The sequence below is a fragment of the Ischnura elegans genome, chromosome 2, assembly GCF_921293095.1.
Source record: "Ischnura elegans chromosome 2, ioIscEleg1.1, whole genome shotgun sequence".
NCBI lineage: Eukaryota > Metazoa > Arthropoda > Insecta > Odonata > Coenagrionidae > Ischnura > Ischnura elegans.
The window spans coordinates 134,359,087-134,382,593 of NC_060247.1; the positions used below are offsets into that span (position 1 = coordinate 134,359,087).

General features: G+C 39.9%; 1 protein-coding gene across 7 annotated transcripts in view; it reads left to right on the forward strand.

Moving 5' to 3' along the window:
- The window catches only part of LOC124154662 (RAC serine/threonine-protein kinase), a 150,034-nt gene that overhangs the window by 70,725 nt on the left and 55,802 nt on the right, over positions 1-23,507 (forward strand). For all 7 annotated transcript variants that reach the window (XM_046528517.1, XM_046528519.1, XM_046528518.1 and 4 more), the window contains one exon: positions 22,046-22,341. In XM_046528517.1, the coding sequence (XP_046384473.1) occupies positions 22,128-22,341 (214 nt within the window). In that variant the 5' untranslated portion in view covers positions 22,046-22,127. The remainder of the gene's footprint in view (positions 1-22,045; positions 22,342-23,507) is intronic.

Below are 23,507 nucleotides of genomic sequence, written 5' to 3' on the forward strand. Positions count from 1 at the left end.
ACGGTCATAAAAATATTATTCCCTGTATTATTTTAAATTTATAATCGCAGAAGTCTCAATTCATAAATTGGAGGTTACAATCTCTCCCAATTATTACACTTTGGCTATCCCTGGAAATAGATGCGGATATTTGATTTTCTCATCGGTAAATAATATCTACTTTGGAGTTTTGAGTTCTATTGAAGGAGGTAATATGTATGCTCTTCTTGTTTAGTTGCTTGATTGTGCACCGAACGCTCTCTATTTCATTCCCAGTTATGTCGTGTGCATTGCTGTGTAAATGAGCATTAACTGAGGCTAGAAAAACTCCTCAACCTCTCATATGCCGTCGTTCGCATCCGTAGGTTTCTGTATGCGGTCGGAAAACTTTGGAGGAAAATCTGAAGGTTTTGTAAAGGAAGATGAATGTTAAACCGCAAGCCACTTGTCCCCAACTGATCACACTTCAGTTTCTCTGTCATACGTTCTCATTTGATCGTATAAAGTTACTTGGCTATCGAAGAAGCGTTTTTGACATTAAATTTTAGAAAATGCTTACATATTTCTTGTTTCCAGTTCACATAACTTAAAAGGGAGCAATGGCAGTGATCGTATAGCCCCCTGAAGTGGTGGCTTATTCAGATGCGCACTGTGAATTCGTCGGCAGCATCTCGAGTGCGCTCGCTTACAGACTGGTGTAAAGTGATTCTCCAGACAACTGTTTCTATCTATCAAAATAGGAGGAGCAGGAATGTTGCTAATATCCTATACCCGTCAAATCGATCGGAAAAAAGCTCATTTTTTTGGTCCTAGCCTCAAGTATTTTCTGTCTCGGGACCTCTGTGCGGCGCGCCGCGGCGTCCGGGTTGCTATTTACAATAATGCCAAGGCCTTCCCCTCCTCTCTACTCACCCTCCTTTCCCTTCTCATTCACGGCCACGAAATCGTTTTGCATCCGTTTCGCTCCTGTTTCCGCCCTCTCAACCGAAGACATGACGTAGCTCGTTGGGCTGAAATGGAAAAGTCTGGACAGAGTTCAAAAATGGCTTATTTTTGGATCATCATCATCATCTCTTATCAAGAGATCTAACTTTCAATTTATTGAAAATTACTGGCATATTTCTACAAATACTTAATACATTTTTCATATCTTAGTATCCTTAAAATATAATAAAATTCTAATCTCTGTGTATGAGTTTTTTTACTAAAGTTCTTGTTCACAATACTGAATTTAGGTCAAGAATTTGCTCTCGTCCCCGTTGTTGTAACTTTTAAACTTTACAGCAAACACAGCAAACTTGTCATTATATATGGTATTTTTATGTTTCTCAGCCCTAAAAGTAACGAATTTGAGAGCAAAATCTTTGAAAGCTTATTTAAATAACGCATTTTTTTCAATTATTAATTTGTTTGAAATAAGTGCTCTGTGCGGTGTGATGTCGTTAATGATTTAATTCGTGTATGAGAGCCACTGCTTTGAGGGAAGAGGGGCCTTTAATGAATCTTTTTTTTGAACGATTGGACTAGTAATGGACATCCCTCCTACTTCTATTGGTGATTCGAGGGCCGTTTTTTTCAACCTCCTATGGGTCATGAACAGCCAGATGTTAAGCGAATTAGGCTGGGAGCCGCTGGAGACTCGAAGGCTGCGCGCTAGGCTTAGATTGCTTGAACAGTTGAGAATTGATATCTTTAAGAGCGACACGGAGAACATAATATTAGAGCCACACTATATTTCCAGGTCCGATAGAAGCGATAAATTAAGAGAGATTTTTTGCCGAAGGGATGGATATGGGAATTCGTTTTCCCCCGAACCGTAAAGGACTTTAATAAACGCTAGTCCCAACCTCGTTAGAGCACTTCATTTTTATGTGTAAACGGCTGGTGTCCTAACACCCCCTGCCACAAGCCTTTTAGGCGGCTTGCGGGGATTATGTAGACGTAGAACAGAAGACGAAGTCGGGTCGGGTACAATAGGGGGAGGAAACTGGGTAAGGAAAGCAACCTTCTCTCTACGATCGGTTCCATGAAAAAGGCGCGTGGTCTACATTGGGAGGTAGGCTGGGAGGCCAACACCATTGGGAAAAGACGGCTACCATAGGATGAATCACGGAATTTTGTGAGGACCTGCCATTCACCTAAAACTGGAGACAATAAGAGCGGTGAGGTTGGCAGCGAACTGTGCGTGACCGCGTTGGAACATGGAGAGGGAGACAAGGAGACCTGGGGCCGTATTCTGTATTTCGTCGGTGCCGCACCGGTCGGTTTCCCTTTCAAGCACACCGACTGGGCATCAAACCGTACCGACAACGGATTCCGCACCGACTACGACACTTTAAGCGATTCTGTAAGGTCGTCGGTTTCAAACCAGTCGATACGGTTCCCTCTCCTTCCCAAACTGGGAAAATCCGAATATATCCGAAGTTTCACGTGTATCCACCAATGAAAGAAGGGTAAAAACAAGTGAAGACTCATTGGCACAGTTTGTTGTCGTCATTCTCAATCTTTTTCTTTGCGGAAATTACGACTTATTGCTAGATTAAGATTAACATATTGGATAAGTTGTTAACAATGCTTATATATTGTGTGGTAGTAATGCTGTACCTACAGAATCGAAGAAAACAATATTACAACATCACAATAAAGTTTGTATGTGATAGAGATTGTTGTTGCTGGAATGAATTATTGAAACTATCCTTGAGATGGTAGTTTCTTTTTTTAAATATTGGTTCCGTATAATGCTATTTATTCATGATTTGGTAATATAGTTGTCATTAAGTAAGTTCCGTGTAAATGTTATCAACGGAAGGTTATGCCATTGGCACCGTAGCAGACGAAAATAGCATACCATGGAACGTGAACGTAGGATTCAAATGCAAATGTAAATGTCATATTAGAGGAACAAGTTAGGAAATTGTTATAAAAATATGGAGCTGGGTCTAATTAAAAGAAGTGTAATGACGAGGAAGTAAAGAAATCGTGATTTGGTGAAATACATATGTATAAGTTGCGCATTCCAAGTGAGAGAAAATGATAATATTGCGGCAAACCTCATACTTATTAACAAATATCTTCTTTTATCGTCAAGGGAATCAATGGCTGACGATGAAATGAAATATAGTTGCCTGTTACAAATGAAAGAAACTGATACCGTTGTGGCAAACTTCATGCTTAAATAAAAATATCTTATTTCTATGCCGAGAGAAACGCCAAATTGATGATTGAGTGAAATAACAGTCGCCTATTCAGAGTGATATAAAGTGATAACATTGCGGCAAAACTCATATTTAATCAAAAATATCTTTTTTATGTCAAAGGAGCAAATAAATGATGATAGAGAGAAATAAAGCCTATTACAAGCGAGTGAAAGTGGTAACATAAATGAGAGAAAGTCATTATATGTTAGCAAACCTCATTTTTTTAAACAATTATTTTATATTTCTGTCAAGGTATTTAATATAGTTGATGACACAGTGAATTACAGAGGCGTATTCGAAGGGGCAGAAAAAGGTAACATTGCAGAAAACCTCATTATTTACTCGGTGATGAGGTAAAAACAAAATAAAACGTACAATGCGCACCGGGGAGTTCATGAAACCCACTAGTCGGTGGCCGTATCGACACCTTTTTGCTGTCGGTACGGCTACCGACGATCTCCCGTCCTCTCGTCGGTGCCGCACCTATCGGGGTCGTACAGAATCGCACGACTTCTTACCGGGAGTCGGTGTGACGTCGCACCCGACGAATCGGTGCCGCACCGATCGGTTTGGAGTTACAGAATACGAAACGAAATTCTCAGGGGAAGCCGATCGCGAAAATGAACTTGGTCTGGTCGAAAAAAATGTCTCTCCTCACGGGCCATCACGAATAAAACAGAAATGAAAGAAGAAAATAAAATTTGCGTAATCGATCTCATGTTCTAAAAGCTGTCATTTTTATTCATTCAACATATTCGTTATGTTAGCGCCAGCAATAGTGACCGTCGGATTCAGCGAGTCGTTTTTCGCTAATTTGCGATAAAGTTTTCAATTTCTTCTTATTTCGATGACACTCGTAGCATTGACGTTTTAACTTAATCTCAGAAAATTACGTTTGAATCTTTTTCACATTCTGCTTCTTCGTGAATGTCATGAATTTTGATCGGGAATTTGAGAATGATCTGTACGTCTTTCTTTACCTTTCGATATTTTCTTTGCCATTAGCGTCTTGGTAATCCTTTCTTGGCTGTCACAAGAGCGTACAAGGTATTTAGTTGTTTTCGTCCTTCACAGGAGAGCCAATTCTCCTCACGTCTTTATCTTATTTGATTCTCAAGTTGTAAGAATTCTTTGACAACTCAAGATTATCTGTGCCTACGTCAGTAAGTACTTTCGACCTTGTTTAAGGATATATCGCCTTGTTGTCATCGATCGATGAAGACAGGAGGCCCCTTTGATTAATGAAGCAAAGACATGGAGTCCGAGACGTAAATTCTCCTTTGATTTTTTTCCCAAAGAAACGTGATTTGAGTCGTACAATTTCTTCTTAAAAACTGTTAATTAACTCTTCTCAAATATCCATTTTCAGAATGGCCCATTTTTTTATCTAGACGTATCTGCCTTAATATAAAAAAAATAAAATTTACCTGCTTATCATCAAAATATTAATGTTTCCTCCCGTGCGGCATTCCGGTCGGTCACCCATCGGATACCCACTGTAGGCTCATGCTTGAATTCTATTGATGGGCTATTTTTTCCAGATATTTGTAATATCACTTTTAGCTATAGTGTTTTTCGCAAAAAGGACTTAATGTGTTTATTTTGAGGTGAATGTGAACCCAATAGAAATTTTCATCAAAATCTGAGACAATTAAGGTCTACTAGAATTGAGAATGAACTCGTTGAACTGAAAGTGATTGGCCCAGTGGACTTTGTGCTGGAGGATTGGTCTTAATTATCACCGACTTTTGATTGGTGCGCTCAAAATTGCGGCTGAAGGTGCATCTTGAAAATTCTAAAGGCCGTTTTACACGGTACACGGGATTGCGCAATCTGACTTACGTGCGAAGGCGCAATCAAAATTGCGTCGTGTAAAGCGGTGAAATGCTAGAACACATGCGAGAATGCGTGGATGCGAGATGAGCAAAATAGCCCGTGTTCTAATTTCGTTCATGCATTCGCGCAATTCCACGCCATTTTAGAAATTAATGCAGCTCTAACCTGCGCAATTTCGTGCCCCGTGTAAAACGGCCTTGACTCGTGTATTTATCCAGATAGATTATATCATGGTGATAGCATTTAATTAAGACAGGAATGTGAAAAGAGCACGCTGTTTGAGGTCAATACGGATTCAGACCATAACGTCATACTAATAAAATAAAGTGTAAGTTTTAGAAGCTCTACGTGTGAAGAAGTAACGATCCTTGTAAGTGTAGGAAAAATCAGAGGCTTGCGCACGAGAGGGAGAGAGATAGAGAGAATGGGTGTAATGGCTGACGGAGAAGGTTGTGGGAGGATTTCCACTAAACTACGTGGTTTTTAAAGGTGCAGCTAAGCCTTTATTAAGCGACCACCGCCGGGTCCAGAGAAATACGGCTGTAATGAGGGGTGGTAGTTGGACAGGGTGATGCTGATAGGTTGGTTCTTCGTAAAGATGTTATTCCCGAAGACTAGGTGGCAAGACAAAAAACAGGGAAAGCTACAGATCTCGCGAATTGTTAAAAGTAGTTATAACAAAGATTAAGGTGGAATTTTGTACTCATTTCCCGAAAATGTCTAATTAACTATAGAGTTATTCGATATTTTACACTCCAATGCATGTAATTGCATAAATCGCTCTGGAAAGGAATTGCCAAGGCTAATTCATATATAGGCAAGCACCGAAGACTTATTTGTAAAAATACAATACAAAAGGTACAGATGCGTGTATAAATGCCGTATTATTGTCTTCAATGTAAGTAATATGCATTAATTTCATTCGCTGAGTAGGGGAAATCCTTCGAAGTGGTGGTCATTGGTCGGAGTTGGGGGTGGACTTTAAAAAGGGGTATGTTAAATACAATGAACCTATGGGAACTACAGTCGGTTCCGCGAAATTCTGGTACTAAAGAGGAGTGGTCGTCCAGAGGGATTTAACTTTAGATGTTTTTCTTTTTAAATTTTCGTTGTTACTTGATGCGTGTTATCAGTAATTATGGTTAAAGAGTCCACGCTGTGCCTAAGAATTACTTGGTAGATTTTTGATGAAAAGTATCTTTGAGCATTCAAATGTTGATTCGTTGAAAATATGATATTGCTTGCGAAATACATTGCTTCCGAGAATGTGAATGTTATTAATCAAGGTTGTGCGGGTGTCGTGCACGTGTTATGTGTACTTACACAGTATACTTGAATGCGAATAACACCCGAAGGTTGTTAAATATAAGCTTCCTTTATAGTAAGGAATGTATGGTACGCAGGAAAGGTAAAGGTTTGGGAAGGTGGTTTGATACGTAGGTAGCAGAATAAAAGGGAAACCGTATGTGAAGAAGGAATGGTTTTTCGGAGTATGGAAGGAAGTGGAAGAGCTTAAGAACTGGAGGAGGAAGTTGCAGGCCTAAAGGCCTCTATACACGGTGAATGATCATGCGAATGAGCATGCTGAATGATCACGTGATCATTCACAGGATCATGCGAGCAAAAAAAACATGTTCTAAAGACTGCTTTACCCGGGGCACGGAATTGTGCAGGTTAGGACTTCATTAATTTCTAAAATGGCGTGGAACTGCGCGAATGCATGAACGAAATTAGAACAGGGGCTATTTTGCCATCTCACGTCCACGCATTCCCGCATGTGTTCTAGCAATTCACCGCTTTACACGACGCAATTTTGACTGCGCCCTCTTACACACTTCAGATTGAGCTAGTTCATGCCCCGTGTAAAACGGTCTTACGTTTCACTGAATGATCTTGCGCATGAAGGTTCATTCACGAATTGTTCCGTTATACACGGCGAATGATCATGCTGAATGTTTATGCGAGTGAAATTATTCGCCGAGTATAGCGGCCTTAAGAAATATCAGGGAATGGCTAGAGAATCGAGGTTGAGGAGGAGGCAGTGTGGCGAAATGGAAGACTCGCATGAGAAGGGAGCGGTTGGTGTGCCGCACGACAAGGTGACTAGGTCCTCACGAGCGGAAAGTGGGCTGCCAGAAATTAAGGAAAAGAACATCTGTATGTTAACCGAATGGGAAGGGTAACTGCAGGAAAACAAGCGGGGTTTCGTTGATAAAGGATAAACGCCCTGTTTACACGTCCGAATAATAATATTATCCAATAAATGCTCTGCCTTTATGACATACGTCGTGAGCAAAATTCAAGTATTGAACGCTCAGCGCTTTTGTCGCTGTGATATTGTGAAGGTGATTAGGAGAAGCGTGGTGATAAGACAATGGCTGGACGACCAATCCGTATGCAGATTTTTTATATACCTCTGTCAATATTCTAACGTGGAGGTAATCTGGTGTAATTCGATGATGGTTTTTCATTTTTTTTTATTTAATATTCATTTTTTTATGCTGGGTTTTATTTTAGGTCATTCGCCCCTTTAATATTTTATTATCATTCAATGCAATGAAGGGTGACAGATTGTTTTTGGGTGTCCCACAGTTTTTTTCGAAATATTTTATTATTGCATTTGACCATATTTTCTTTATGGGCGTGGCTTTTATTTCTCAGTACATAAAATATACATCTAGCAATGTTGAAGCAGTTTGTACAGTTCATAACACGATTCAGTGGGGGTGCTGGCGCTTGGTGGCCGAAGGCCCCTCTGTGTCCCCTCCCCGGTGGTCAGTCGTGCGACTCCACCGAGTGCTGCTTGATGTAGCGATATGCGCTCTGCACCATCTTCATCAGGCACTTCTGGTCGGCGTCCCCCCCGGGGGCGCCGCCCTCGCGGCCCCCCTCTCCCCCGCCCTTCGCTCCCAGCGACGGAAAGATCACCTGCAGCTTGGAGCGCGTCGAGGAATTCCGGCGCAGCTGCAGTTTCTCCGGCGGGTACGGCGGAGACTCGATCATGGTGTCTCCAGCGTGGTTCTGCGTCGAGCCAATGCTTCTCTCCTTCCCCTCCTGGCGGTGCGCTCGCGAACCAAAAAGCTCGTACGGTCCCTCGCTGCTTGGGGTTGAGCTCTTTGAGGAGGGCAAGACGCGGCGAGCGAGGAGAAAATAAGAGAGCCAATATTGTCTCCCGCTTTGAAAGCTGCGAAAGCGGCGCTTCGCAAGGCTTCTCTGTAGTCGTGGGTGGGCGTGGTCGGAGGATTTTTCAACGGCTGTTTCGTCGCGAGACTCTCGACTCGAATGTGTCGCCTTGCTCTCGCTCGGCTTCGTATATATACGGCGTCTTGGCCATCTCCGGGGCGCAAACCCACCCCCCCTCCCACCTCGGGTTGCGTCCAATCCGTGGCCAGGGGGCGGAATTCGCCCCCTGGGGCGGTAGGGAACGCCTCCACCCCTCACACCACCCTCCTCCAGGCATGAGGTTTCGGATGCGTCACGTGTTTAGAATGACAGAAGTAGTTTTTTCTGTTGGACTTTTTTTCCCTTTTGGTCAGGCTTTCTTTTCGCCTGAAAAAAATCGTGACTTTCCGCTTAACATATCAGAATCCAAACCTTTTTTTGTTCTAAGTAAACACCGAACGTTATCATTGTATGACAGTGGAACATTGCTTTAAAGAAACAAGTAGCTAATATGATTGGACATTAAATCAAGACAATCTAATCAGGATTAGGTAAAATAATTGGATCTAATGTGACGAATCGAGATTTCTATGCACAGTGTCATATTTAAATTAAAATTCATTCATCAGTTCTCTCTAGATGAACATATAAAGAACGCCATATCATTTGCATGGACTAATAAGTACTGTGACGGAAATTTTATTTACTTTGTTCTTAAATTTCTTACATACTAAGGGAACACAGTTACACAGTACATTCGTTCTCAAGTACAGAAAAATAGCAAAAATGATGATTCTCCTCGCCGATCCTCGTTCCTCGGGGTTGCATTACGTTTCACAGGGTGGTTGCCCTCTCCACGGTCACACTTAGTAACAGGGTCGTGGCGGAAATTAAAGGTGAGAATGCTGCGAGCAATATTTCCCACTATCCAAGGAGGATCTTTCTCTACAACACTCACTTCGATCAGTGTTTATATAATTGATAATAGCAATAATAAAGTATCCTTTGTTGCGGTTGTAGTTGTCGTTAAATGAGTAGCAGTTTCATATGTCGTACAGGTTGGACGAGGAAAAGGGTTGCTCTTTTTCATACAAGCGAGCCACTTGGCACGTGTATTCCTTGGGTATGTTTGTTGATTTGGCTCCAAGTAACCATCGTGCGGGGCCTTATGTTTAGGGGATGGAAGGGGGAGGTAAGCAGGGGGTACAAAAAAAGAAGGCCGTTTTCTAATTCGCACTTATTCACCCTTCGTGCACTTTTCATTCGTCAACTTACGGATGTGACGACAGCAAGGGTGGATCCAATCGGCGAGGGCGCAAGGGAACGAAGGGCAAGCGAACAAGGGAACGCGGATGCACCCTCGTTAACGTGCCCTCGTAGGAAGTGGACGTGAAAATGGCGGCAATGGAAAACTCAGAAATCTTGAACTGGAGTTGTAAGTAATTTTGTGTTTATTATGTGCAGAGAGAGCGTCCAATCGGTGCCTGAAAAGTACTAAGCAGTCTAAATTACAAACGTAAATAAACCAAGAAGCAGGGTGAAATTGATTCTTAAATCAACTACCAGATGTCCCAACACTACCTTGCGCTTCACATTTCGTTACTGTCAATAGTTCGCATTATTTCCCTTCACACTTTATGGCGCCAGTAGAGCATTAGTAAGGGAGCATGGTGCAAGTGAGAAAGGGAACAAGGGAATGAGAGTATACTACGTGGATTGGAAAACGGTCTAAGAATTATTATGAATGGGCTAGAGAGGCGTTTTACAGCATTGAGAGTATAAGTAGGTTTCAGGGAGGGAAGTTGAATCGGGACTGGAAGTCATGGAAAAATTAGGGTGGTGGTTAGCTATCGGTTAAGGAAAAGCTGCATAGGCGCATCAAAAATATGAAAACCGTGGTGGAAGAGAAAGAGAGAGAAAGTGGACACTTTGAAGAGCGTTGATGCGTCGAGGTGAAATGTCGTTTTCTTGCTATACTGGCTGAGCGACACGAGGGTGGCGCCCAAACGGCGCCATCTTAAGCATTGAATAATTTAAACTGAATGTTTGCAGCGTTATCAAAAATAAAATAAAATTGGTTTAAAAATAAATCAAAACAAAATTAAATATGAACATAGATCTATCAACAGCCTCAACTCGAGTAAGAAATTTGTGAAGCAGGATTGGGAGGGCTGTCGAAGTTGGCCCTTTAATATTTAGACTGGAGTAGAAGATTAAGGGTAAGTAGACGAAATCGTGTTGAAAGAAGCAGGAAGTCTGTAAAAAAAATGCTATTGAGTGATAAAGAAAAAACAGCAAAGGATATCAGGCAGGTCTTTCTCCCTGCACAACTTAATGAAAAACAATGATCCAATTATTGGATCAAAATTGCCAATAATGCACAAATCAAATATATCAAATGCTTAAAATGCTGACGAAAGGCGGAACTTGAATATTGAATTGCATTTCAGTGAGTGATCTCCCCATTAAAGGGAATTTTTCAATTTCTTAGCCTCAAAAGTCTCACTGGTAAGATCCAGTTCATTTCTAATTTCATGCAAAAATTGATATTGAAACAGAAACAATGGCAAATCCAGACTTCTGTAAGTACCAGCATCTATGCTTCTTGCCATTTGTAGAGAGCAACTGGTACCATATTACCTTTGTTCCTAAAAAAAACTGTCGTGCACCTTTATTTAAATTTAGGAAAATGCTCACATTAAATACGCAATTGAAAAGTTAAAAGAGCAGAATTATGCATGCATTAACTCCGATATATACAATTTAAAAAACTAGCAATTGGTTCTCTCCCATTCTAGAAAGGACGGAATTTAGACTTGGGTATCGACATAATACCTTGCGAGCCACGTATATGGTGTTTGGCAGGGATTGACCAATCACCAGCATGCAGCATGATTTCTACATACTAATCACGCTGTCGTGCAAAATGTATGTTGTTACAAAGAATACATTCATGCAAAGGCAAAACCTGCTAACGCAACGGTTTGTAATTCCGATAGCTAATCCATGCAAGGTTAGAAAAATGGAAAAATAAAAACAATCGATTAGTCGTCTTAGCCAGTGACTCCACTAATTTTATAAATCGAGACACCGTTTCTATCCTTAACTGTTCGAGGGAAGAATGAAATTTTAAACACCTCTGTTATGCATTATTTTTTTCTTTTATTTCCTTGTCGTGATCACGTCTACCATAGTGCGACGTTAAACGAAGGATTTTTTTTCACGTCGTCTGAAAAAAAAATTCTCCCAATTTTCTAAATAATTTAGCCTACACTTTGCTCTACTCTGTGGTGAAGATTCCCATTCCAACTCGTCTATCATATTTGAAACGCTGCACTGTTTATCGTAACTACTAATCACGAATCTGGCCGCCCTACGCTGTACTCTATTGATTTCAGATATGAGTCCGTTTTTTTTTCCTTTAGTAAAACGATTTTTGTGACCTGCATTTATAAATTTTCTGCAACCTCTACTCCTGAAAAAGTATATCTCCCTTAATGAATTGTAAATGGAATTTTTCCGCAAACAATTTGATTCTTACGACCGTTTTCAATGCATACCGTGTTATCGTCAGGGAATAATGATCAAACGTCGATCTAATGGCATAAAACTGCTAGTAAGTTTTAATTTACAATATGTTGGAATTCCGCCAGATTCAACCATGAATCAACTCGTTATTCGTTATATCCGTAAAAATTGTTTTTTTTGTTGCGATAATGAGATATGATTCAGTGTGACCTGATGTCCTAAATTGGAATCTATCTCGCGATCGGTGATGAAAGCTGGAGTGATTGATCTGAGAAATACGGTACTGGTGTGTTATTCAAAACAGGGACGAAGAGGACTGGGTAGAGAATTCCCCAGTATGTGTCGTGGATTCTTTGTTTTATATGTCAACTTAGGGGGCACTCCAATTGGGTTTCTTAAAAACCCCCAGCCAGGCGACCAATTCAGAGGTATTCATTTCTTCTTAGTGAGTAAAGTAAGAGTATTATCATTCGCCGTGTAATAGGATTGAAAATTTATGAATTCGGTGGAGTATATCATGGCGAACATCCAGTTTGGTCAACGACCCTTATAGGGTAGTTTCCCTCATCAAAGAAAACGAAAGGCATTGATTGCGATCGTTACCCACCATTACCTATTAAAAGTTTTAATTTAAAACTGCCTATGGTTGGAAAGTTTCCTTCGTTTGATAAGTTATTTAAACCAAGCGCTACCTGCTAGCAGCTTGCATCGCAGCGGCGCACATGTCCTCGCCCCAAGGACACTTCACACGGCGACAGCGGGAACCAGAATGACGTCACACGGTCTTTTCCCAGCATTCATACTTAGCCGTCTCGTTTTCGCGCGCTTGAAATTCTTCACTTTTAATTTAATCGCGAAAAATAGATATCGTAATTAAAAACTAAAATCTTGAAATGCGTACTCCAGGAGTCTTCGATTTGGGCAATAAAAAATAATAGGTTACCACCCTATTATAGCGTATTACTGCAGAAATTCGGATCGCCCTGCCCCAGCGAAGCGAGTGGCTACTATAGTAAACCCGTTTGAATGTGCGGTGGGCGAAAACGGATCTAGAGATCGGATGGACCATACTTAATGTTATGCCAGTGCCATTGGCTCGATTCCCGGTCCAGGGGAATTTGCACGGCTGTCGGTGAATGTTGGGCGGCTCGGCGCAGTGGACAAATGGGTCGTTTCAAAGTCGATTCAGGCGTGAAAGAGGGCGTTCTTCGGCGATTAGGTTTGCTTTTGTTTGTCGAGTTTGCGACGCACTCGTAGCCACTTAATTCGATGGACTGGATTAAACTGGCGTGACAACTCAAGCGAATATGGCGGGAGCCGTTCGCGGAAGCTCTCCTCTTATCTCATTAAGAGTCGTGGCGACTTTTGGTTTCCTGGCCGTGAAATTATGGAAATAGTCGTGACCGGAGGGCGGCGTACGTTGTTGGGAAATGACGCGTTCCGTTGCTACGACGACGTACCTTACCTCACCTAAGTATTAGGCCGCTCAAACCTCAGATGTGTTTTGGCCTCACCCAAGGGCGTACCCAGGATCATAACTGGGGGAGAGGGCAAGCCATGGTCTCGGGGGGGAAGGGCATGCCATGGTCAAGGGGGGCAAGCCAAGTTTTCACATTTTAGCATGGACAAGGTGAATGAAACCAACATTATAAGAAAATTATAACAGCGCTTTATTAGATTGTGGAATTATTTCTTTGAAAAAATAGTTTTATTTTAGTTACATATCTTATACTAATATACATCATTTTTGTGGGTTTTAAGAAAATTTGTTGAATACTTTCGTTTCAATTCAGTGTTGAATTTGCTTAAAGACTTTGGCATTTTTGCTTCTAGAGGGGCAGCTGCCCCCTCTGCCCCTCGCTGGGTACGCCCATGGCCTCACCGACAACTCCTCGCCATCTCCAGTGGGAGTGAATAAGCTGGAGGCTCCAGTCTGTACCTTAAAACCTTAATTCACGTTGCCTTTTCAGGCGCATTTATAACATTCTAAAAAAAATGTTTGCAGCGTGGCGTTGTGTGTAGAGCGAACCATTTATTATCAATGCTTTCAATGCAATTATTCCAATCGTGAGGAAAAACACTGTAAAGTTATGATTTTTATTGATTAGTTAATCGGAAATGTAAATTTTTTGTTAATAACCCCCTAATTATCGCTCTGTTTTCTGTGAAATTCGGATCGCTCAACCCTTTAGCGGCGCGAGTGGCGTCTTCTGTAAACGGGTGGTTCACTACGCATCAAGGGGCCGACTGAAGAATCCTCTCTTTCGTTATCCGTGGCCTTCTCTTTCGATCTCCCGTCGAGTCATCATCTGCTCCCGTTATTCTCAGCTCCTTACTGATTTGGTCTTTGCATCCCAGTCTTGGTCGTCGAAAAAGGTCTCTTGGTTCGCCTTCTGACTTTCCCCATGTATCTTCTCTTCTTCATTCTTAATCTGCCCACCTTCGTCTTCTGATTTTGGCTTGTGCAGACACATGTGGTTCCTTACATAAAGAGCTCACCTAGCTTGTTCTTGATACGGATTCTCCTTTTTCCGTCTTCGTTTACAGGACCTTAGATGCATCTTAACCCGTTAACGCCTAGCGGTACGAAATGGTACCAGCTGGTAGTGCAGTGCTAAACGTAACTTTTTTGTCATTTACCGTAATTTATTAGGATTTTTGAGAAATTTGAATTGATAAGAATATTTTTAGTGACATTTTCCGAAAAGTTTGCTATTTTAAAGCTGTAATTAAGGCATTTACAGCCGTTAGAAATTTGAGAATTATCAAGTAGCCCCAAAAAACGGAATTTTTAGAATAAACATTTCGATTTTCTTTACTTACGCCTTAGGTACTGTTAATACAAAGGTTTTATTATGTAATTATGCCTTTATAAATTTTTCACCAAATGACTCAGAATTTAGTAGACATTTAGATGCATGATTACCACAAAAATCTCAGAAACTTTTTAATTCAGGCGTTGCCGGGTTAACATTTTATTCTCCAAAACTTTTGGCTTTTTCTGTCTGTTCAAATATTGTCCATTTTATTGACCAATACAAGAAAGCGTATTTCTCGAGGAATTGAAACCGAAATATTTTCTTAGTTTCGCACGGAAAAAATGTATAAAATTTGTGTTAAATGAGACGCAATCTACAACTATCTATGATAATTCGCACAAAACCCATTGAGCTGAACGTAAGACAAGTATTTTGTTTTTTCTGTATAGTTTCCTGTCCTTCTCGTGGAATGGATTCCAATTCAGCTATGTTCTGCACAGGGTTGATAAAAATCACGATTTTTTTTTTCAAAAAAATCATTTTTGTTGATTTTTTTATTTAAATCAGATTTTAATGATTTAAATGAGATTTTTATGATTCTCCATACATCTAAAATTCAGTTATTTGCAATACTAACTATTTGGGCAGCATATTGGAGAATGATCGTTTGCAGAAACAATAAGAGGTAACATACTCTAAACTTAATGCAACATTTAGTCAATCAGGGGAGAGAACTATGGAAATGCCAATGGTATCAAATTAAAAATTACACCAGCATAATATAAAATTGCCATTGGAAGTATCAAATGTGCAATATTATGCGGTTCTAAAGCATATGAAGTTTAGAAAAATTCTGTAATTGCAACTTTGTATGGTGCCTACGCTTAGAAGTTAAATCAGAAAACAATTTTTTTTCTACGGATACACTAGTATTCTAACCAAAGCAATTTTTTTAAATTTTCATGTTACATGCATTCCTACAGTATCATTTCTATTTAAGAGCCACCATTGTGCTGATAACTGTCGATTCATTGTATTAATTAAGAAATAAAAATCAAAATTATACACTTACAGCTTCCTTTTCTTGACTTTAAAAATCAAACATATAGATCACGTTATGATTTAAATCACCTGATTTTTTTAAATAAAAATCAAGTGATTTAAATCGTGATTTAAATCAAAGTGATTTTTTAAAATAAAAATCAAGTGATTTAAATCGTGATTTAAATCAAAGTGATTTAAATCCATCAACCCTGGTTCTGCAGATGTAGCCATGCGCTCGTCTTTTTTTATCGCGAGTCGTCCTTTCGCTATGGGAAGTTCACGCGAAGACCCTCAAGACAGGCCCCTCCGTGAGAAATGGCTCGCATCTAAGCGGCTTTTCAGTTCTGAGGAGTCCGTCTTTGAATCGCAAGTTCTCAGTTTAGTAGTCTCTATGTCAGCAGTTCCATGCTGCTCTGCCCTTCAAGAAATATATGTGGTGTGTTGCTTCATTAATAATAATAATAATAATAAATCATGTTTTAAAGAGGACAACTCCCATTACTTTACTCAAAGGCATTTTCATCGCCATGGAGAATCAGGTGTTAACTAAAGGAATGGCCAGATATTAATACTCAGCAATATCATAGAAAATGAGAAATGCAGAAATTGTAAATCCCAAAAAGAAACGATTGATCATATAACTGGAGAATGTAATACATTACTCACACGAAAAGATTACACCAAACACCACAATGACTCGGCTAAAATAATGCGAGAAGCAATAGCCTAAAGGTACACCTAATAGTGGGTACCAAACCACGTTACGAATACACCCCCTCAGGAATTATTAGAAAACGGGGAATATATGCTATATTGGATCCAGAAAATTTAAGTAGATGAATCAGTTGGAATTATTTGATCAGATTTAATCATTCAGAACGGAAAATAGAAAGTTACCTACCTTATTAACATATATCAGTTCCCTTCGATCAAAATATCCGTCACAAGCGCCATTAAAAAATAGAAAAATATTTACATCTTGTTAGAGAGATGGAAAGAATTCGTAAACAAAACCATGTATACAGAAGTAATACCTTTTATAATATCGGTTACTGGTATCACACAACGCAGTTTCAAGGATAATGTTATCCATCTTCGCCTAGGTATAAAAATCCATCCAATAACTCCAAAAACAAAATATGTATATTCTAAGCATGCAATATTGTCAGAAAATTCCTTAGTTCGCCGCAGTAACAAAATCGAATATGACTTGGCTCCTACCCGTCATGTTGGATTATGCCGTAATAATTTTATTCTGAGATAAACGTAAAAGTAATAGCAATTTTATCAGCCATAATACAATTAATATTTGAAGTATACGTCCGCAAAAATTAGGAATTAGGAATACCCTTTGATACTTTTGCCTCGCTTTCGTGTTGCAGAATCACTTATTTGCTTGTTAATTTTAAAGTCGCATGTGCTGCCTTCATTTTTTTCCCTTAACTGCTAGAATAAAAGTATAAAATATACAAAATAAACTCGTGCGGTACGAACATATAATAGGGTGACGTAGAAATTGCACCCAGAGCGAGAAAAGGAACAGTACTTTATATTATCTCTGCGTCACTCTCTGTATGTTGGTGGCATCTCTTCTTTTGCGTAAGCGAGAAAAAACTTACCCTCTCCAGTTTTGAACGACCAATCTCTGACAAGTAATAGTGAACTTTGTGTCAATACTTCGGTCAATTGCCTTGAAACGTTTGAAATCTGGTGAGCGACGGAAATGTGAACAACGTTTAAAATATGGTGAGATGGGAGCTTTTCATGCGGAATTTGGTCATTTGGCGGTACTGTGGGGAAGTAGTGGAGACTTTGGTTATTTTTATTCGGAAATACATGAGAACCCCCTGAGAAGTCCACCGCTGATGCAAACACACGGTTATATTATTTAACTGGGACGATCGATGGAAGAAATCTTGGTTTCGGCCAATAGACTTCGTGGATTGACTCTTCTTTTCGTTAATATTACTTGATATTTCTGTTGCGGTGTAGGCCTTCCACCTAACATTTCCGTACGCCAAAGCTTCGATAATATTGTGTTCTTACTCAGGGCTTATAATATGGAAGATGACTTATTAAAATTAATAATCAGTCAATGTGAGTGATTTACAAAATTAGAATGTATGTAAGTATGATAATTATTATTTATTTAACATTTTAGTAATGTTTACATCCTCATTACTTAATTTAAATATCCTTTGGCTATTTCTTTTTTTTTTTACTATGATATGTTGAGACAAATTAATTTTGGTGCATCAAATTATACTAAAATTGTACTTAAAGTCATAGTATCCGCCATTCTACTAATTAAGGAAATGTGTGCTTTCTTAAGTATAGATCATTGCCTTAAATAGCCTTTTAGTATAATTATGTTCGGTATTTAGAATTTGCAGACCTACAACTCAAGAGAAATAAATTAACCCTCCGTATAGCGGACGTGTATTGAACCGGAAAAATTTTCCACAATTCAGAAGGACCTGCTGTCCAGACAATTCCGACCTAGTTTGCGCTGTAACTGCGTCATTTAATAAAAGCATATTGTTTTTAATACCTTTCTACATTTTTATATATGCTAAATAATGAAGCAATACTCTTGTAGCTTAAATTTTCCGTATGTAAATATCGGTAATAGGAAACGTACACATTTTTTTATTGGACTAGAAAAATAAGATCTCTACCTCAAATGTGCCTACTCGCACAACATTTCGCGGATGGATAATGTTTTTTTAGCTGAGATATGAGTCTTTAAAAATTACTTTTCGTCGGCCGCTGGAAAACGCGACGTAATGGGAGCCCCCCGTGCGTGACGTCACAGCACGGCATCCACTGATGACAAAGCGAGGAAATTGATCGAAAATTGGTCCACGTAGGAGTTCAAACTCAAATTTGGCGAAAATAATAACGTTTTAACGTCTCGTGAATAGCCACCTACTGGAAAATTCCTTTCTTTTTAATACTACAATGGGTACACAAACAGATACATCACTTGGGTGGTTTACAAAGTGAAATAGGTGATACATCCTAAATTTGGTGGCAATCCGAGAAAAATTGGCGATTCGATAAAACCCTACAGTAACCCTGATGCAAGAGTTTGCTTGCGTATGTTGCAATATAAATGTTTTAACGTCAAACTGTCGATTGTGAGTATGTTGCGTTGTGAGTATACGGCGTTGTTGAAACAAATAAAGGGGATTGTTTGGGGAGATATGGAACAATTAAATGAAAATAAGTTGAGTGCAGATTATGAGCTACGTTGCACATGTATATAATTTTTTAACGCAATAAGTGTATTGATATTCATATAAGAAGCATGGATCTTGAAGAGAAAAACGCGTGAAAACCATATAAATCGTGTATATTTCCCCGTCGCTCAAGTACCTCTATCTCCTCGCCGGGTTAGGTTTATGCTTGTGCCTCATAGGACAAAAATAAGAGAAGAGTGTGGTTGATGACCCACAGAATGGAATTAAATACTTCATCTACATTGTCAACGTAAGCACACTCTTGCATCAGGGTTACTGTAGGGTTTTGTCGAATCGCCAATTTTTCTCGGATGGTCACCAAATTTAGGATGTATCACCTATGTCACTTTGTAAACCACCCAAGTAATGTATCTGTTTGTGTACCCATTGTAGTATTAAAAAGAAAGGAATTTGCCTGTAGGTGGCTATTCACGAGATTAAATTATGATTACGATTAAACCACGGGGGAAAATTTAGGAATATACGAGGAATATGAGGCTTTTTGGCAAGGTAAACACAAATATCGATGTAGATATTGTTATTGTGATGCCCATAATGTTCGCTGCATGTCAACCCATAACCTAAAATGTAGGCTCCTTTTTGCCGTGGGTATTGGTTAAAAAAATGCCTTGAGTAAATATAGCTTAAATGGTACTTGAAACTTATTTCTGTATCTATAAACTGCTTTTTTATTACCTTTTAACGATCAATTGGCTCTAAGCTCCGGGCGATTGGAGAAAACTATCGAAGTTCCGCATGGTGGGTTACAGTGTAAGTACATCAGATAGATTTTCAGCTAGCAATGGATCTATTAAATCATACTGGGGAATAAATAAATATCTAAATACGTTCGTAATATAATTTTTATTAATTGCATAATTATTTACCTGCTTGCTTCTACTCCACGCATTGCGGTGGTGACGAAGCAATCGCTGTTTTTCAGGAAATCAGCCGCCATAATAATAATAATAAAATGCCTTTTTTCGGGCGAGGTTGAGACTAAAAAGTCCCCTCTTCCGCCTAACCCCACGATAGCGTCAATACAAACATATTAAAAATGGTAGATATACGTTTACAATACAAAATATATACAATATACACTTTGTGAAATGAAACATAATGAAGATACACTTTGGTATGTTCCACAGGAGTTTTAATTGCCGACCCAGGTTTCGACAGTACACTATGTCATTATCAAGATGACATAGAGTACTGTCGAAACCTGTGTCGGTAATTAAAACTCCTGTGGAACATACAAAAGTGTATCTTCATTATGTTTCCTGTCACCAAGTGCTACAAAGTATCGCCTTCCAGCCTTAAGTTGATCTTTGTGAAATGTCAAAAATATAAACAAGTATATGTGAAAGTTTTGTGTAAAAAAAGATTTCTGTTTGTGGGAAAAAACATGAGGATAAGGGTGTAGTATCCTTCAGCGAAAAATCCCACTGCAGGAAAACGCCCACACAAGAAAGGGGGGGGGGTGTGAAAAACCTGCGAAAACCTACTGACAATGAGTGGAAGCTAAAGTCGTGTTATTTGTAAAATACAACATAGTCAATGAGGTACAAAGTATACACAAATATTACACATGAAATTAAGATATAAAATATAACATATATATACAAGCATTCAATGATACATATCACTTTGTCGTAGGCGCTGCCCAGTGTCTCATATCAGTGTCATATTTCTCTGCTGCTGTAGGTACCTGTAGGTGCTGCTCAGTGTCATATTTACCAGCTAGTTGTGAAGTGAAAAGTGGTTTGTGTAGCCTCCTCTTAAAAGGTGTCAATGATGACGAGTTCCTAGTTGAAAGGTTAACATTATTCCATTCCCTACAAGCATTAACGGTAAATGATTTATTGTAAATGACAGACAGTGATGAGGTATAACAAGATTGTGATTCCTTCTTGTGTTTGTCATATGGACAGTGTCAAGACTCCTGAATTCGCATGATAGGTAAGGGGTTGTTTTTATGTTTAGAATTTGATATAGGTGAGAGAGTATGCAGCCGGCGTCGAGAGTCGAGTTTCAGCCATGACAGTTTATTAATATAATCGGCCATAAGGGAGTCGACCAAATTTAGTCGTATTGTGTCTTCTAAAATCCGTCTTAAGTCAGTTTGTACCAAGAAGAACGACTGCAAAGCTCGACGATGATTATTTACGTAGATCTCTTTTTTTAATGCCGACTCCAATCCCTTAGCGAATTGAATGTTGTACCGTGCGATGACGTCAAATGGCGTTTCAGGTAACGTGACTTGAATGAATATTCCAGAACTTTTACTTAGCATTTAATGACGTTTATGGAATACGATGAGAGTTTTTGCTTATGTATTTGGACTCGTGAGAAAGTTGTCTATTCAATAAGACTTAGTAGCATGATTTGCAAATTTAATGCATGCTCCCTATGGTTGTAATTGTAGGGATCATTGTCATCTTTATTTTGATAACCAAATATTTCCAAAAAATCTGTTTCACTGCAGAACTCAATTTCACAACACCCAAGGTGAGGAATGTGTGGCTATAAAAAAAGGAAGGTTCAGAAACCAGTTGGCCCACGAGGTGCTTCTCCCTTATTTGATTGACTTTTTTCTCCTAGATAAGAAAAATGTCTTTAAAAATGTTAAAATAAGGTTAAAATTATCAACGAGGTATTAAAAGATGCTGTTTTTCTTTGGGAGTTAGGAAGCCTTTCAAAGGATCCCTCGTAATATGTCCGTTATTGGAGGTTATTGAGGCGAAAATATAAATTTACTTCTGTCCGCGTACGTTATTATGAGTGTCCGCAATTAGAAGGTGTTAGTTCCTTAAGTTACCAAGTTATGCTTCCGGAACCGAATACAAAACAACATTAATGGGAGTTGCTTGTTATTTCGAGGTGTTTGCTATTTTGATGTGCTTGCTAATAGGAGTTGTCCCTTAAGGGAGGTTTGACTGTGTCTACCAAAGAAATATCTTATAAATCAATGTTTCAGTTTTCTGCTTCCGGGACCGAAAAAACTTCGTTAATGGGAGGTGTTTGCTATTTTGATGTGCTTGCTCTTCGGAGTTGTCCATTAAGGAAGGTTTGACTGTGTCTACCAAAGAAATATCTTATAAATCAATGTTTCAACTTTCTGCTTCCGGGACCGAAAAAACTTCGTTAATGGGAGGTGTTTGCTCTTTGGAGGTGTCCAGTTGGGGAGGTTTTACTGTATTAACCAGGGAAATATCTTTTGTATCAATGTTTGACTTAGCGAATCACCGTTTATTTATTTGTGTGTATAATTGGGCCTCTTTTCTCTCGTTCGATCCAGGTGTTCGCGGCGGCAGTGTTTTGTTGTGGAGGTGGTGGAGGGCGTTTATCACGGAGCCCCCTCGAGTACTGCTTAGGCCGCGATGACGGAGGCGGGGGTGTCGGCGGCTGCGGCGGCGGCCCTTCCGGGAGCGGTGGGGGAGGCAGGGGTGGCGGGGGCGGGTCTCCCCGGCCACCCTGCCTCCTCCTCGTCCTCCTCCTCCTTCTCCGTGACCTCTGCGGCCTCCTCCACCCGCTCCCTCATGCCCACCGCTGAGCCCAAGAAGATCGTCAAGGAGGGGTGGCTGTTCAAGAGGGGTGAGCACCCAGTCACAACCAATCCTGCTTTTTTTGTTTTCATTTATAGTGAACGCTACCTACGAACTATTGTCATTATTCTACCGATTTAGGTAGTTTACCATGGAGTATTTAGTAAGTAACTACCGTGGCAGTTTCCCATCTCTTCATGGACCTCCCTCTTAAATTCACAATAAAGCCTGCTCCCTTACGTTCTAACTAAAAATCCTATTCTCTTCCTTCCTCTCCCTCGTTTACCCAACATTCTACCGTCTAACACTGCTTTCAACATCCCCTCCCCGATCAGTTCTCGCTCCATCCAAGCCTTCTGTCTCCTCCGTACCTCGTCTAGAAGCTCCCTCTCCTCACCCACTCTGTCCTCATAGCCCGCTTTAGATCTACTACATTCCATTTCCTCGCCTTCCTGACTTTCATAAGTCTTTTGAATCTTACGTTGCATTTCGTAACCGCTAGGTTGTGATCTGAATCCGCGTCCACCGCAGGGACGCTGCGTGAGTTTTTCAAACTATTCCTAAACCTCTGTCTTAAGTGATGATGTTGTCTAACTGATCTCTCTCCGTATCCTCTGGACTCTTCCCTGTGTACCTCTGCCCTTTATAATAAACGATCCATGTGTTTGTGATGAATAACTTTCTTCTCATGCAATATTCTGCTGCTTTCTTTCCTCTGTAGTTCCGTATTCCTAATTCCAAATCCAGGCGTTCCAGTCCCTCAACAATACTAGATTTTTCTTACCCGGGATTTCCATAATTATCTCCCCAAGCAATTTACAAGCCTCATCTACTTCTTCCTTCCAATGATTGCTAATGAGCATGTGGACTTGAGCCACAAACCCTATACCCATTACTATAGTAGTCCCCGCAATCCGTCCACTTCACTTACAATTAGTATAATCCTAAGATATCTACCCTCCCTTTCTCCATTTTTCTTTTGATATTTTCTAGCTTCCCCGCCCTCATCATTGTCCTCACATTCCAATACACTGCATTCATTGCGGCCTGCTTCTCCTCGATCTTAGTGGTCTCTGAAAACGAATACGGTTATTTCCTATTCTTTTTTTATTGCCTAAATCGAAAGATTAATACTCCTGGAGTACGTATTTCACGCTTTTAGATTTTAAATGACGATATCTATTTTTCGCGATTAAATGAAAAGTGAACATTTTC